Source organism: Phacochoerus africanus, chromosome 11 (genome assembly GCF_016906955.1).
Source record: "Phacochoerus africanus isolate WHEZ1 chromosome 11, ROS_Pafr_v1, whole genome shotgun sequence".
Lineage (NCBI taxonomy): Eukaryota > Metazoa > Chordata > Mammalia > Artiodactyla > Suidae > Phacochoerus > Phacochoerus africanus.
In genome coordinates, this window is record NC_062554.1 from 37,877,548 (window position 1) to 37,890,262 (window position 12,715).

At 39.6% G+C, this 12,715-nt stretch overlaps 1 protein-coding gene across 1 annotated transcript in view; it reads right to left on the minus strand.

Annotated features, from left to right (window-relative positions):
• Positions 1-1,274: 1,274 nt before the first annotated feature.
• The window catches only part of RDX (radixin), a 74,793-nt gene continuing 63,352 nt past the window's right edge, over positions 1,275-12,715 (minus strand). Inside the window, exon 15 of the mRNA XM_047751924.1 lies at positions 1,275-1,356. Within this exon, the coding sequence (XP_047607880.1) occupies positions 1,290-1,356 (67 nt within the window). The 3' untranslated portion in view covers positions 1,275-1,289. The remainder of the gene's footprint in view (positions 1,357-12,715) is intronic.

Consider the following 12,715-nt stretch of genomic DNA (forward strand, 5'->3'; position numbering starts at 1 on the left):
TAGCTACCGCCCTTTCAAAACAAGTGAAAGAAAGCAAACGAGGATGGATGTGCCACCAGCCCTTCAAGTGGATTTTGAAAGAGTGAAGATATTTTGGTGATGCCTTGGAATGTCAGAGATTCTTGCAAGGCCTTAAACTCCTTGCAGAGCAATGCAAGAGTCAAGACCAAAGGAGCACATCATTTCTAAAAATGCCCCAGCGGAAGTGGAATAATGTATACCGCTATTTTTTATGTCACGTGAAAAGAATCTAAAACATAATATTGTTATAAATGGACATTTATTCCACTTCTTAAAGAGCTACCTCAAATATATCCACATATAGCTAAAGTTTGATTTATGGAAATTTGGGAAGCTTAACCAGCAAGTCGAGGGAACTCAAATGCACCATTCGAGACCTACAATATAAACTGCAACGCTGTGGTTTTATTTGGAAATGGGATGGGTCAAAAAATAAAGAACTTTTCTTGTTGTTGTTGGTTTTAGGGCCGCACCTTCAGCATATGGAAGTTCCCAAGCAGAGCTGCAGCTGTCAGCCTACACCACAGCCGCAATGACGCCAGATCCAAGCCTCATCTGTGACCTACACAACGGCACTGAGTGAGGCCAGGGATCAAACCCACATCCTCGTGGATACTAGTCAGGTTCTTAACCTGCTGAGCCACATTAGGAATTCCAAAAAATAAAGAACTTTAAAATGACCTCTTGTCATGGTAGTTACGTTGATCAATGATCTTTAAATATTTTCAAATTGAGGTCAATGCATAATATTAACCTGGCTTAAGACTTCAATACTGGAATTCTTCTGCTCAATGTATAGGTATGACATTTCATTTTTATATCTGAACATTTTTTTAATAAGAAAAGAAAAAAAAAAAAAAAAAGCCCTCCAGCAGTGCACAAATGTTTTACATGTGAGCTGGTGCTATAATACTTACTCACTCCAGTTCTCCAAGATTACAGGTAAAATCTCATTTAATAGCCTCTGACCTCAAAATTATTAAAGTGGAGGAGGATGGTCTTGATTGGCAAAGAGCCAAAGAGATGCAAACAACTGAGAAAGAACCTGGAGGGGGTAGGGTTAGGGGTTGGCTCTGGGTGGGTTCTTTGGACTGGCAATTCACAAGACTAACAGCTCTGGGCTGTGGATTAGCTGACTCAGGTTTTATGGGGTCCCAGCCAGCATTTGGAGAGCAGAGAGGGGATGGCAAGTCTAAAGGGACGTTAGGCTGGCCCTGGTCAAGGCTGCCAGCTGTACTTACCCAGCGAGGGAGGGAGCCTCCTTCCTATCACATTTGCTTTATGCTGCTTTGGCAAGAACGCATCTGGAACAGTGCATACAGTTTGGGTCCCCACCTTTCAAAAGAGACATCAAAAGGTTAGAAAGCACTTAGCAAAGGAACACAGAAGGAAGCCAAACAGTACAGATGGCAGAACCTTTGTCACCCTGCATGAGGTCGAGCCCTCTGGGTAGCCAAATCGCCCAAGTCATCGCCTTCTAATCATTTTTTTTTTAAATCATTAAGCAAACTCTGTTTGCTTATTAACAACAAAATTAATAGTCATTTATTAATAAATAATTTATCAATAAATGAATAAATTAATAATTCCATAGCATGTAGAATATTTATTGATAACAGAATTAACATATTAATAATTTATCAATAAATTAACAATTCCACAGCATGTGGCAAGTTTATTAATAACAAAATTAATAAATTAATCATTTATTAATAAATTAATAATTGCACAGCATGCGGAACTTCTTAGGCCAGGGATCAAACCTGTGCCACAGCAGGATCCAAGCGCTGCAGTGACAATGCCAGATCCTTAACCTACTGAGCCACAAGAGAACTCCTCCTTCCTAATCTTTAATCTCCAACTTCTTTTTTCTTTTTTTTCAATTTTCTTTTCTAGTATTTTTAATGCCACGCCAGTGACATATAGAAATTCCTGGGCTAGGGATCAAACTGGAACAGCCTGCCCATGCCACAGTCATGGCAACACCAGATCTGAGCTGAAGCTCGCCGCCACACCACTGAGGGAGGCCAGGGATCAAACCCGAGTCCTCACAGACGTCATGTTGGGTTTTTAACCCTCTGAGCCACAACTCTTCTTTTTCAGTCACTTTTGAATCTCTACCATTACAATGGGGAAATAAGAATAACTTTAAATCTCTCTTAAAGAGATGCTAGGATTCTTATAGTTGCAGCTGCTCACAAACTAGTCAGTTTCCCAAGACTAACAGATCTTGAAGTCATAGACATCGAAGCTTTGCAAGTTTTAGAATAATGCTGAAGGTAAGATTTTATTCGAGATCCTGTTCTTGATGAGTCTAGGTACTGTTAAAATACCTTTCAGACACCGATCAGACTTAGGTACCCAAACTATTTTGTGGTGCCTACTCTGAAACCAATACTTGGACAAGCAAAGACTCAATATATTATACCTGCCTACTAAAAGACTAGGGTTGGTAAGATAAAGAAATAACTTAAAAACCCAGCTCCCCTCCAGCCATGTTAGCATTGTGGCAGTTAAAGGGATCAAGTTCAGCCCCACTTTCTCTGGTCTATCTTCTTCAGCTGACTCACCTGCCATTCTCAGATTCAGCCCTTAGAGATGCCACAGACAAAGTCACGATTAACACTAAAAAGAAACTGCTAAGCCAAAGAAGCTTATCCAGGTGTCAATTCTCTGGGAAGAGTATTATTGCAGTACTTTTTATGCTTGAAGGTTAAGCAAGTGGAAATGAAGTTACTGGTAATCTCTATCTTATAAATGGGTTCTATATCAAAAGGGCATCTGTGGTGGGCTGTCTCTGTCTGTGGTGGGCTGTCTCTCCCATGTTATAGATGATCAGTTTGGTTTCCAAGTAGTTTCACAGGGTGATGAAAAACTGAGTCTTTCCAGTAAAATACAACAGAACCTTCAAATTGGGATAAAGGAACACAGAAACAATGAAACATAAGGGGTTTAAAATTTTTCCCCAATACTGAAGTTTGTTATTAACTGGGAAAAATGAATTAGAAGGTGATTAAGTAATATTTGAAGTTTAAGAACATTTTCAAGAGAATTCTAAGTATATTTAAGGACTTTGAAGATTAGCAGAGCTGGTATTTATTGGACCAAATGTCATTTAAAAATGTTTTGCTGTATTTTTTCCCTACTAACCAGCACTCATCGTATCATCTTTAACCGTAATTGAGGTAGATTTACTGTACTTGTAAGGGAACAAAAGCAGAGAAAAAGAACAAAAGAAAGAAAAGAGTGATTTGCATGAGTATATGAGCAAATTTCAAACAGCAAGAGGAAGAAGGATGGGGAGTAAAGTGAATAAATATAAGGTACAAGAAAGAAAACAGTTAAATGAGGGGTTACAGTGATAACAGAGGAAATTACATGATATGTTTCCCTAAGAGGAAAAAGGAGGTGAAAAAAAGATCAAGTAAGAAATGTTGAAAGTTTGCCACCAGGTGGCGCCATGAAATTAAAATACCTGGAGAAAACAGCAATCCTTGATGGGGTTGGGGGTGGTGAGCAGTAAGACACCTACGAATGGGGAGTGGGATATGCACCATACAGGTGGTTTGGAATTTGCGAAGCGCCAAGCCATAGGTTAGGACACACATCTCATATCAAGTTATCCAAGGAACACAAGCTTACTTTAATATTAGAAAAACCTATTAAGTATGTTAACAAACAAAGAAAAGTACACACATGCCATCTCAATACACACGGAATTGCATTTGGTACATTTTAGACATCCTTTTTATTTAAAAAAAAAACATATATATGCCCATTTTGCTAAGAGTTTTTTAAATACTTTTTAAAAGTAGTTTTATTAACCAGATAAAGGTCATCTACCAAAACCTACAGCACATGTGGTGGCGAATGTTAGAAGCATTCTTCTTAAATCAGAAATGAGATGTACTTATATTCAACATTGTACAGACAGTTTTAGTCAAATCAACTCAAATCAAGATACACACAAAGTAAGGTTCTTGAATATAAGGTCGGCAAACAAAAAATCAACTTCATTTCTCTACACTAGCCACAGACAGTTTTAAAGTGTAACTATCAAAAAATGCCAATTAAAAGCATGTTTTAAACCTATCAAATTGGCAGAAAGTTAAAAATCTAGGGATATCAAGTGTGCTGAAGGTGTGGATACATCCTTCCCTTGGAAAATCAGTTGATGGTTATGTGGACAAATTGAAGATGCCCCTGAAACTGGACAATTCCCTTCCCTAGGTCTTAGTGTAGCGATAGTGTTGCTCACCTTCCCATCCTCGGGAGAAGGAGACACGGTCAAGAAGATTTAAGGCAAAAAGAAGAGAGAGAGAGCGAGAGAAAAGAAAGAAAGGAAAGAAAGAAAGAGGGAGGAAGGAAGGAAGGAAAAGAAAGAGAGAAAGAAAGAGAGGGAGAGGAGAGAGGGAGAGAGAGAGAAAGAAAAGAAAGAAAAAAAGGAGATGTAAGCCTATATTGTTTGTGAAATAAACAACACTGGAAATAATCCATGTGTCCATCACCAGGAGAATGGATAAATTGTAGTGCAGTCATCAAACAAATAAGTTCACAGCAGTGAAAATGAATGAACCACAGCACATTCATCAAAATGGATATGTGTGTATGTAATCAAAGTAGGTGAAGTTCCTATGTATGCAAAAGAAGACATTATGTTGCAACAGTAAAAATCAAAGAAGAGCTGACTTGATAGAGGAATACAAAATGCCTAAGTTGCTGGCAATGTGCTATTTTAAAAAAATGATACATGAATATTATACATATGTTTGCAATACTATGTATTTTAATATATAAGTATTTCTTTATCGATGCTTCTGATAGGCACATTTCTTTCCCCACCCTATTGTTAAACAATCTCTAGTTTGTAAATGTATAAAACAGTCAGAAATTGATGGAGGAAAAACACTATTATGGATAGGGAAGTTATAAATTTGGTTCCACTTACAAGCTTGGTCTTTGAACCATTAAAATTGTAAGGGTCTCAAAGAAATTGTCTAAGTAGAAAAGTCAATTTCTACTCTACAGACAAGGAGTAAAAGCAGCAGCTGTTTGACTCCCAGCATCCAAATCCCCTCATCTCTAAATAAGTGATTCTCAAAGCGTGGTCCCAGAGCAGCAGCGTCAGCCTCACCTGTTAAAAATCCAGGTTCTTGGGCCCCGTGTAGACTTACTGAACCCGCAGCCCAGGGAGGAGCCCCGGCATCTGTGTCTCACCAGTGTGCGGGTGGTTCTGACGTGTGCTAGTTTGAGAACCACTGCTGGAAGTTTTTCAGATGTGTCAGGAAATCTGTCCCTTACTACAAAATAAGACGCCTCTACCATGAATAAACAATCCGGACAGCTGAGAGAGCCACACCCCTGGCCCTTGGAAGAGCATAATTGTTTTTAAAATCTTAATTCAGAGGTCAGCAAACTACGGCTCATGGACCAAATCCAGCTTCCCATCCTTTTTTGCAGAGACCACAACTTAAAAACCAAAAGAAGATAACTTTATGACATAAAAATTAAATGAAATTCAGGTGTCAGTGTCCATGAATAAAGCTTTTACTGGAAGGCGGCCAGGCTCCTTCCCTCACGCGGCCTACAGTGGCCCTTGTGCCACGCCAGCAGGGCTGTGTACTTGCGACACACGATGTGGCCTGCAAAGGTGAACATATTTAATATCTGGATTTGAACAGAAAAAGTTTGTCAACTCCTGCTTTATTCAATAACTATAGTACCAATCTCAAAGCAAAATATAATCATAGTGATTTTTCTCTTAAAAATACAATTTTCATTGTAATTCCATAGGCAAAAACCTAATAGCTTGAAAGAACCCTTAGGAAAGTTAAATCGGTTCCATTTTTATCTGCAGAGTAAACCAAATAATTCACGCAAGAGCATCTGGAGAATGTTAATTATGCTACTTTCTCTTCAAATATTCTAACAAGTGACTGGCGAATTTTAACAAAATGCTCTACCACCTCTAGTTCTGAAAACTAGTTGAGCAACCTCCTCCCAGAGACGCCTCCTCAGGTGGTTCCCTTCAACTGTGCACTCATCGCAAGGCCACTAAGCGACTGGTTTCGCAAGCCTTGCGCTGTGGCCACGTTCCTCCCTGGCCCCCCAAGGCGGCTGATCCTCAGCCTTTTAAGTTTTTTCTAGACTGAGTTCAGTTCACATGACTGAAGTCCTGCGCACTGAATTTCCGAAATAGTTTAGAAATAGTTTACTTAACCGTCATTAATTAGCCCCCAAAGCCTATTTCTGCCCATATCCATCTTCACTTCTTGTATTTCATTTTCATCTGGATTCTAAGATCCCTTGAGCCAGGACCCTCTGTGTGATATTGAGGGCTCTGACATTCAGCATCAAGAAAAGGAGGCTTTCTCGCCCTGGCAGAGTAAATGGTACATTTCAACATTCAATCTCATCTCTATTCACCCCTTCCTGAAAAGGAGAGTACTGAGCCCTTTGCAGGCTGGATTAGCAGCCCACACAACACAGGGGGTAAGTCTGGGCTCCAACTGGGTGGGGTTTGCTCCCCACATCACTGTTACTCTGTGTTCAATGCAACATTTAGAGCATTCTTCTCTGGCCTTGAAACTAATGGGGGCATTCATTTTTGAGTTATGCAGTCAAAATCCTCCAAAGGCACTGCCATGTAAATTAAATATGTCTCAATAGGAAAGTTAAAAAAAAAAAAAAAAAAAAAGGGAGGGGAGGAATTTCAGTTCAAAGAGACCCAAACCCAAATGCAGACTCTGCCACTATGGGGGCTTTGGGCAGGTTACTCAACTCTAAAATGGGCACCTGCAGCATCTATGACATCTTTGTGCTGATTAGGAAAGGGTGTCCCTTCCCTGGGGGTAGATGCAGGCCTGTGTGGCCCCAGGGTACATGCTTGTACCGTACACACTCAGTCTGTACCTCTGTGAGCTCCTTTCCAGCTTCATCTCACAGACAACACTCCCTGGGCTGATTTAGCTCTGGATGTGCTGCCCTCCCTCCTGTTCCCAGAACCAGTCAAGCCCTTTCCTGCCACAGGGTCTTTGCACATGCTGTTCTAGCTGAAATACTTTAAAGCAGACTGTAAACTGCCGTCTGGAGGGCCCTTTTGGAGAGCCACATACATTGCCTGGCTTGCAAAACATTTTCTAAAATTTGTTAAATAGTTGATAAGTAAAATCTGAGAGATGTCGCATAAAAATGACACTTCAACTTGATACTTAAAGCATTGCTCTTTGGAGGCTATTTTTAAAAAGCCGTCTTCTGGCTTGTCTTGGAAAACCAGAAGATACAGCAGCACTGGACCTGCTGCTTAGAGGAGCTGCTGCCCGCTTTAGACGGGGCGGGAGGATCCCCTCCCCCCACTTCTTCCCCCGCCCAGGCCCAGGGTGCTCATTTGGTCCCTCTGGACTTCTGCATTTGCCACCTTGGTTTAAATTTAAAAAGCCAGACTTCTCTTTCTTCAGGGGGCATCTTATATGCCATTTCCTCACAGAGACTTTTTCTGATCTTCCTACTGACAATTATCATCCTCATATTTCCCCAACTCAGTCCCTGTTGCTTTCATAGGACTAAGTTGATATGAATTGGTGGCTTTTATAGGTCAAAGCTGGCTGAATACTGGCAGTTTTACATGATTCCATCAAATACAATTTGCAACCTTAATTATTCTGTACATGTTTCACGTCTCACCATAGAAAGTCTAGTCTTCTCTACCATTGTATTCTCAGGTACACGGTGCCTGGAAGGTACTAGGCACTGAAATATTTGGATAAATAAATGCAAGCTCTTTAGAAGCTCTAGAACATACACAAAGCCCACTTTAACCTAGAGGTTTCTAGAAGTAGCTCAAGTTGTAAGTGGACTTTTCTAAACCAGAGCCCAAGGAAGTCCTACCTTCCCCTCCTCAACTCTAGCAATGGCTTCAGTCTCAACTTCATCAGCCTCTGCTCACATAGCTGGCGTCCCTGGTTCTAGCACAGAAATCACTCGTAAGTTATCACTTTTTCCTGGAACACACTTTTTTCTATGAAACACAGGTATATAGTTTCATTTATTAGATGCAGACTCATGACTTGAGCAGGGGTGTGGGGTGGGGTTCACGCCAGATGCTTCAGATACCTGGTGCTGACAGAGGACACTGCCAGAAAGAGCATTTTCCTGCTCTGTGTGTGGGTTCATGGGAGGCACTTGCCGGAGGACACCATACAGTTAAGCTAACGGCAAAACTATTCTAATCCCAAAGAAATTGCTCTTTCCAACGATTTTCTTGCTGCCAAGGCCAAGGCACATTTCAACATTGTAACAGGCCTGTTTTTTACAGCCTTGGTGGTCATGCATGGTATTGAACTCTGCCCTGCAGTGTTGACACAGCTCTCTCCTGAGCCTGCTCCTCTTACTTCACCAGTCCTTGGCTCACCAAGGCTCTTACTGTTATGTCTTTACACTTTCTCCTTGGGAACTTCCATGACATTCTGTCAGCTTTCCCAACTTAAAGTTGTCCAAAAAGCAGCATCACAAGCACAGCCACACGCCTGCTTCCCCTCATGATTCCCCACTGTTTCATGACACCACCTTCTGAATCTCACACTTTATATATTTTCAATAGAAATAGGCAGTCCCAGCACACTGCACATCTTGTGGTGCCTTAATGCATTTGCATGCAAAGTTCCTGCTTTCTGGTTAGCCTTACCTTTGCTCCACCCCCACTAAGTATAACTCATTCTTAAATTGGCTTAGGGATCATCTCCTCCAGGACGCCTTCCCTGGAGCCCACCAGCAAGATGAGGTGCTTCCTTCTGAGCTCCCAGAATTCACCCACCCCGTTCATGTAGCAAATAATGTTGATCTCTGTCATGTGCCTGGCCTTGCTTGAGGCACTAAGCATAATTCATTGCACAAAACAGTAAAATTCCTGCCCTCAGTACAAATAGGGTAGAATACAAATAGGCTAAAAATCTTTTTTAAAATAAATATAAAAAAATTTATATATATATAGTATATTGGCTAGTAAGTGCTATAGAGAAAATTAATGAAAAGACGTGGGTAGGAAATACTGGGGAAAGTGCAATTTTTAAGTAGGGTGGTAAGGTAAGGCCACATTGAGGTGACATTTAAGCAAAATCCTGGAGGTGGCAAGGAAGAGAATCATAAAGTACTCCATGTATATTACAGAGAGTGCTCACAGCATCAACAGTGCTACCTCCACTTAACAGAACCGAGGCTCAGATGGGTGTGTGGCTTCCCAATGTCATGCACCTAGAAAGTGGCCAGGCCAGCATTCAAACCTAAGGGATGCAATTAACACTCCTCATGCTGCTTCACCTCTATCCCAAACACTGGAAGCCAGTCAGACGGGTCGTGTATCTAATGCGCTCTGAACTAATAAAACCTATGTTTAAGTATCTTTGGTAAAAAACAAATTTACTAGGTGCAGTAGATTTACTGAAAAAGCAGGAGAATCTGGGAAAGGATTCTTGCAGCCCTAGAATGGGGACCACCATGGGCTATGGAGTCTATAATTTTACTCTTGGCAGTTCCTGAACATGCTGACGAATTCTGCAGAAACAGCAGGGATCAGAACTTGGCAGACTGGGCAGCTGGCACAGCAATAAAAAGATGGTGGCCACTTTAGCCTAAGGACCTAATAGTTACAAGCCTCTCCAGCAAATCAGCTTAGAATTTAGTGTGAATCTCAGGGACCAGAGGAAGAAAGAGAGACTGAAAACCTCATTAGCACTTTAGAAACTAATCTAGGCTCTAACCCCCCCCCCTGCCCCAAGAGATATTTGGGGCCCAAGAAAATCGTTTAAGAACCAAAAGTTTATGGTACGAGAGCAATGTTTGATGTGAAAAGTAACATCTGAAATCAAAGGATGTTTTTCTTAAAGTCAGAAACATCATATTAATGATAGAATGAATTAAGTTTAGCTACCTCCTTAAAAAAAGAGAATATTTGATAGTCTTTGAAATATGTTTGCTATTGTTTGGTGTTATGGTCAAGTGTTTGATATTATTAAGTGTTCTGTAATATCTGAGCTTGTCATTTTCCATTTTAATAAAAGTAGGCAAATGAAAACTCTACACTGAGGAAATGGTGGCACTCAAAAGGAAATGAAAAACCAAAAACTACCAAAGTAACTTTAGAAAATCCACCTATTGATTTGCTTCTTTAAAAAACAAACAAACAAACAAAAACCACTTTCTGATGATAAAGTTCGGAAAAGTCAGAGAAGTTTTAATTATTGGCAGATGTTTTTCACGTGGGCCCTAAAGAATACATTAGACCACTCCAGCAGTGTCAGCTTTTAAGTAAACCCTGAAATACAGAAATCTAATTTTGTTTCCTTTTCAATTTGTGAAGAGAAAGGATCTACTTTTCTTACAAAGGTACAACTACATCATTTAAGTAAGAAATAACTTCCTATCTTTTAGGAATACCTAAATCTTAAGCAAACTTACCTTATCCATTGGACTGTAACACATTACCTTAAATAGGATAAAATGCAAGCAGCATTTGTGTAAGAATACAGGGCAGTATTATTTGTAATAGCAAAGCACTGGTAAAAACATGAATGTTCACCACACGTTAAGGGGCATCCACACAATTCCACACTATGGTACGTTTATACTTACATGCAGTGAGTTCCAAAAAACACCCTTCAGTGGAAGAAGTACACAGAATGCTGTGCCTCATGTAAACAACGAAAAAGGGTAAAATATATGCATGTTTCTACATGTATAGGCGACCTCCAGAGGCACGAGTTGAAAAAAATAGTTACCTTTGGGGAGAGCTGGAAGACTACAGAGGACAGAGAAAGTAGGCTTACTTTTTTGTGTTATTCTACTGCAATCTATTGACTTTTGTTTCATGTTCATTTATTTTTTAGAACTTCAATAATTTAACTAAGTTTTTTTTTTTTTTTAATGAGGCTTCAGTCGTAAAGTAGCTAAGTATGACCTAAAGCACCATTAGTATTGGCAACTTCAACACATAACACGATAATTAATACTGGAAGCAAATGAAAAATTCACTTTTCTGAAAGTATTTGTAATTTAATATCTACTTTTCTAGTTTTTAAAAACAATTCTCTTTATGCATAGTTGAAATTTTTTTTAATAAAAAAGGAGATAATCTGGCAATAACAAAATACTTTAATTTTTAAAATAATCTCCAAAGAAAATAACCAAAGGGGGAAAAAAATCCTTAAATATCCCAGTTTTCTTATGCTTTGCTATGATACAAACCACTGCTATGTAAGTTTACAAAAATCAACACAAACGATTAATGCTTGAGAAGGAAATTTTACCTGTAATGTTTGAGGTAATGGATATCCTTTTACTTAAGGTAGAAAAATAATTTGTAGTAAAAAATGGTAAACTTAACAGCAAGTTAAATTAGCAACAAAATAGGCTGTAAGAAAACTTTCATATTAAATTACATTTCAATACTGGCTATTCTTAATATAAGCTATTATTTATTAGTAAGGTTGCGTATAGTCAGTAGGCTCTAAGAAAACCAGACACATTTTATTTTAAAAATATGCAATTCCTGGAGTTCCCGTTGTGGCGCAGTGGCTAACGAATCCAACTAGGAACCATGAGGTTGCGGGTTCGATCCCTGGCCTTGCTCAGTGGGTTAAGGATTTGGCGTTGCCGTGAGCTGTGGTGGGTCGAAGACGTGGCTCAGATCCTGCGTTGCTGTGGCTCTGGCTAGGCCAGCAGGTACAGATCCAATTCGACCCCTAGGCTGGGAACCTCCATATGCCGCAGGTGCAGCTCTAGAAAAAGGCAAAAAGACAAAAAAATGCAATTCCTTCATGGCAGAGAACCAAGTTAACATTATCTAGCCTACCTAGTGATTAATTTATAACTGATGCTCCCCAGCAGCTGTAATTTTACAAATGCAAGAAAATATTTCCCTTCATTAGTCAAGTCAGTATCATGCTTCTTTGTATGCTAATTAGCACCTACTTATAACCTCTCATTTTTCTAACTCCTGAGCATTTTATGCCAGTTTTTCTTTTGGTTTTCATTTCTTTATTCTACCACTTCATTTGAATCCACGTCTCAAGTCCCTGACTACAATTTCCTTGACATGGTCACGGGGTCATGTCTCTCTCATATAAACCCACTGGTGTTTTGCATCAGTAGCAACCGCTCTGTCAGTCACTGGAGGAGTGACTACCTCTATGAACACATGTGTTATATGTATTATCTTCTGACTTTATGCGCAAAAGGCAGGCCTCCTCGTTTCTCATTCAGCTTTCCTAACACCATTAAATTGAAGCCTCCTTAAATTTCTAATACTTAAGGACTAAAACATAATGGCTCAAAAATAAGGTAGTAGAGAATATTTTCTTACCTGTGTACATAAGACATACTTGTTTCCAGTCTTCCTAATACGTGAGACTATTCCAAAAACAGTAATGCCAATAATCTCCGCTAAAGACGAAACTACCTTTCCAGTGGATGTATTTTCTATCCATTTGATGCAAAATCTTTGGTACAGCCTACGTCCCCCCAATTCACTAGACATATTCTTAAAACATCAGCTTATTCTGAAATGTAATGAGGCCCAGCACATTAAATTATACTATAAATGATACAAATGCTTAGGTTCTGGGTTCTAATTCCAGATTTTACACTGTTTGGCACCCTAGTTTTTACAAAATGGAGGTTTTCTCTTAGGTATTTAAAAATA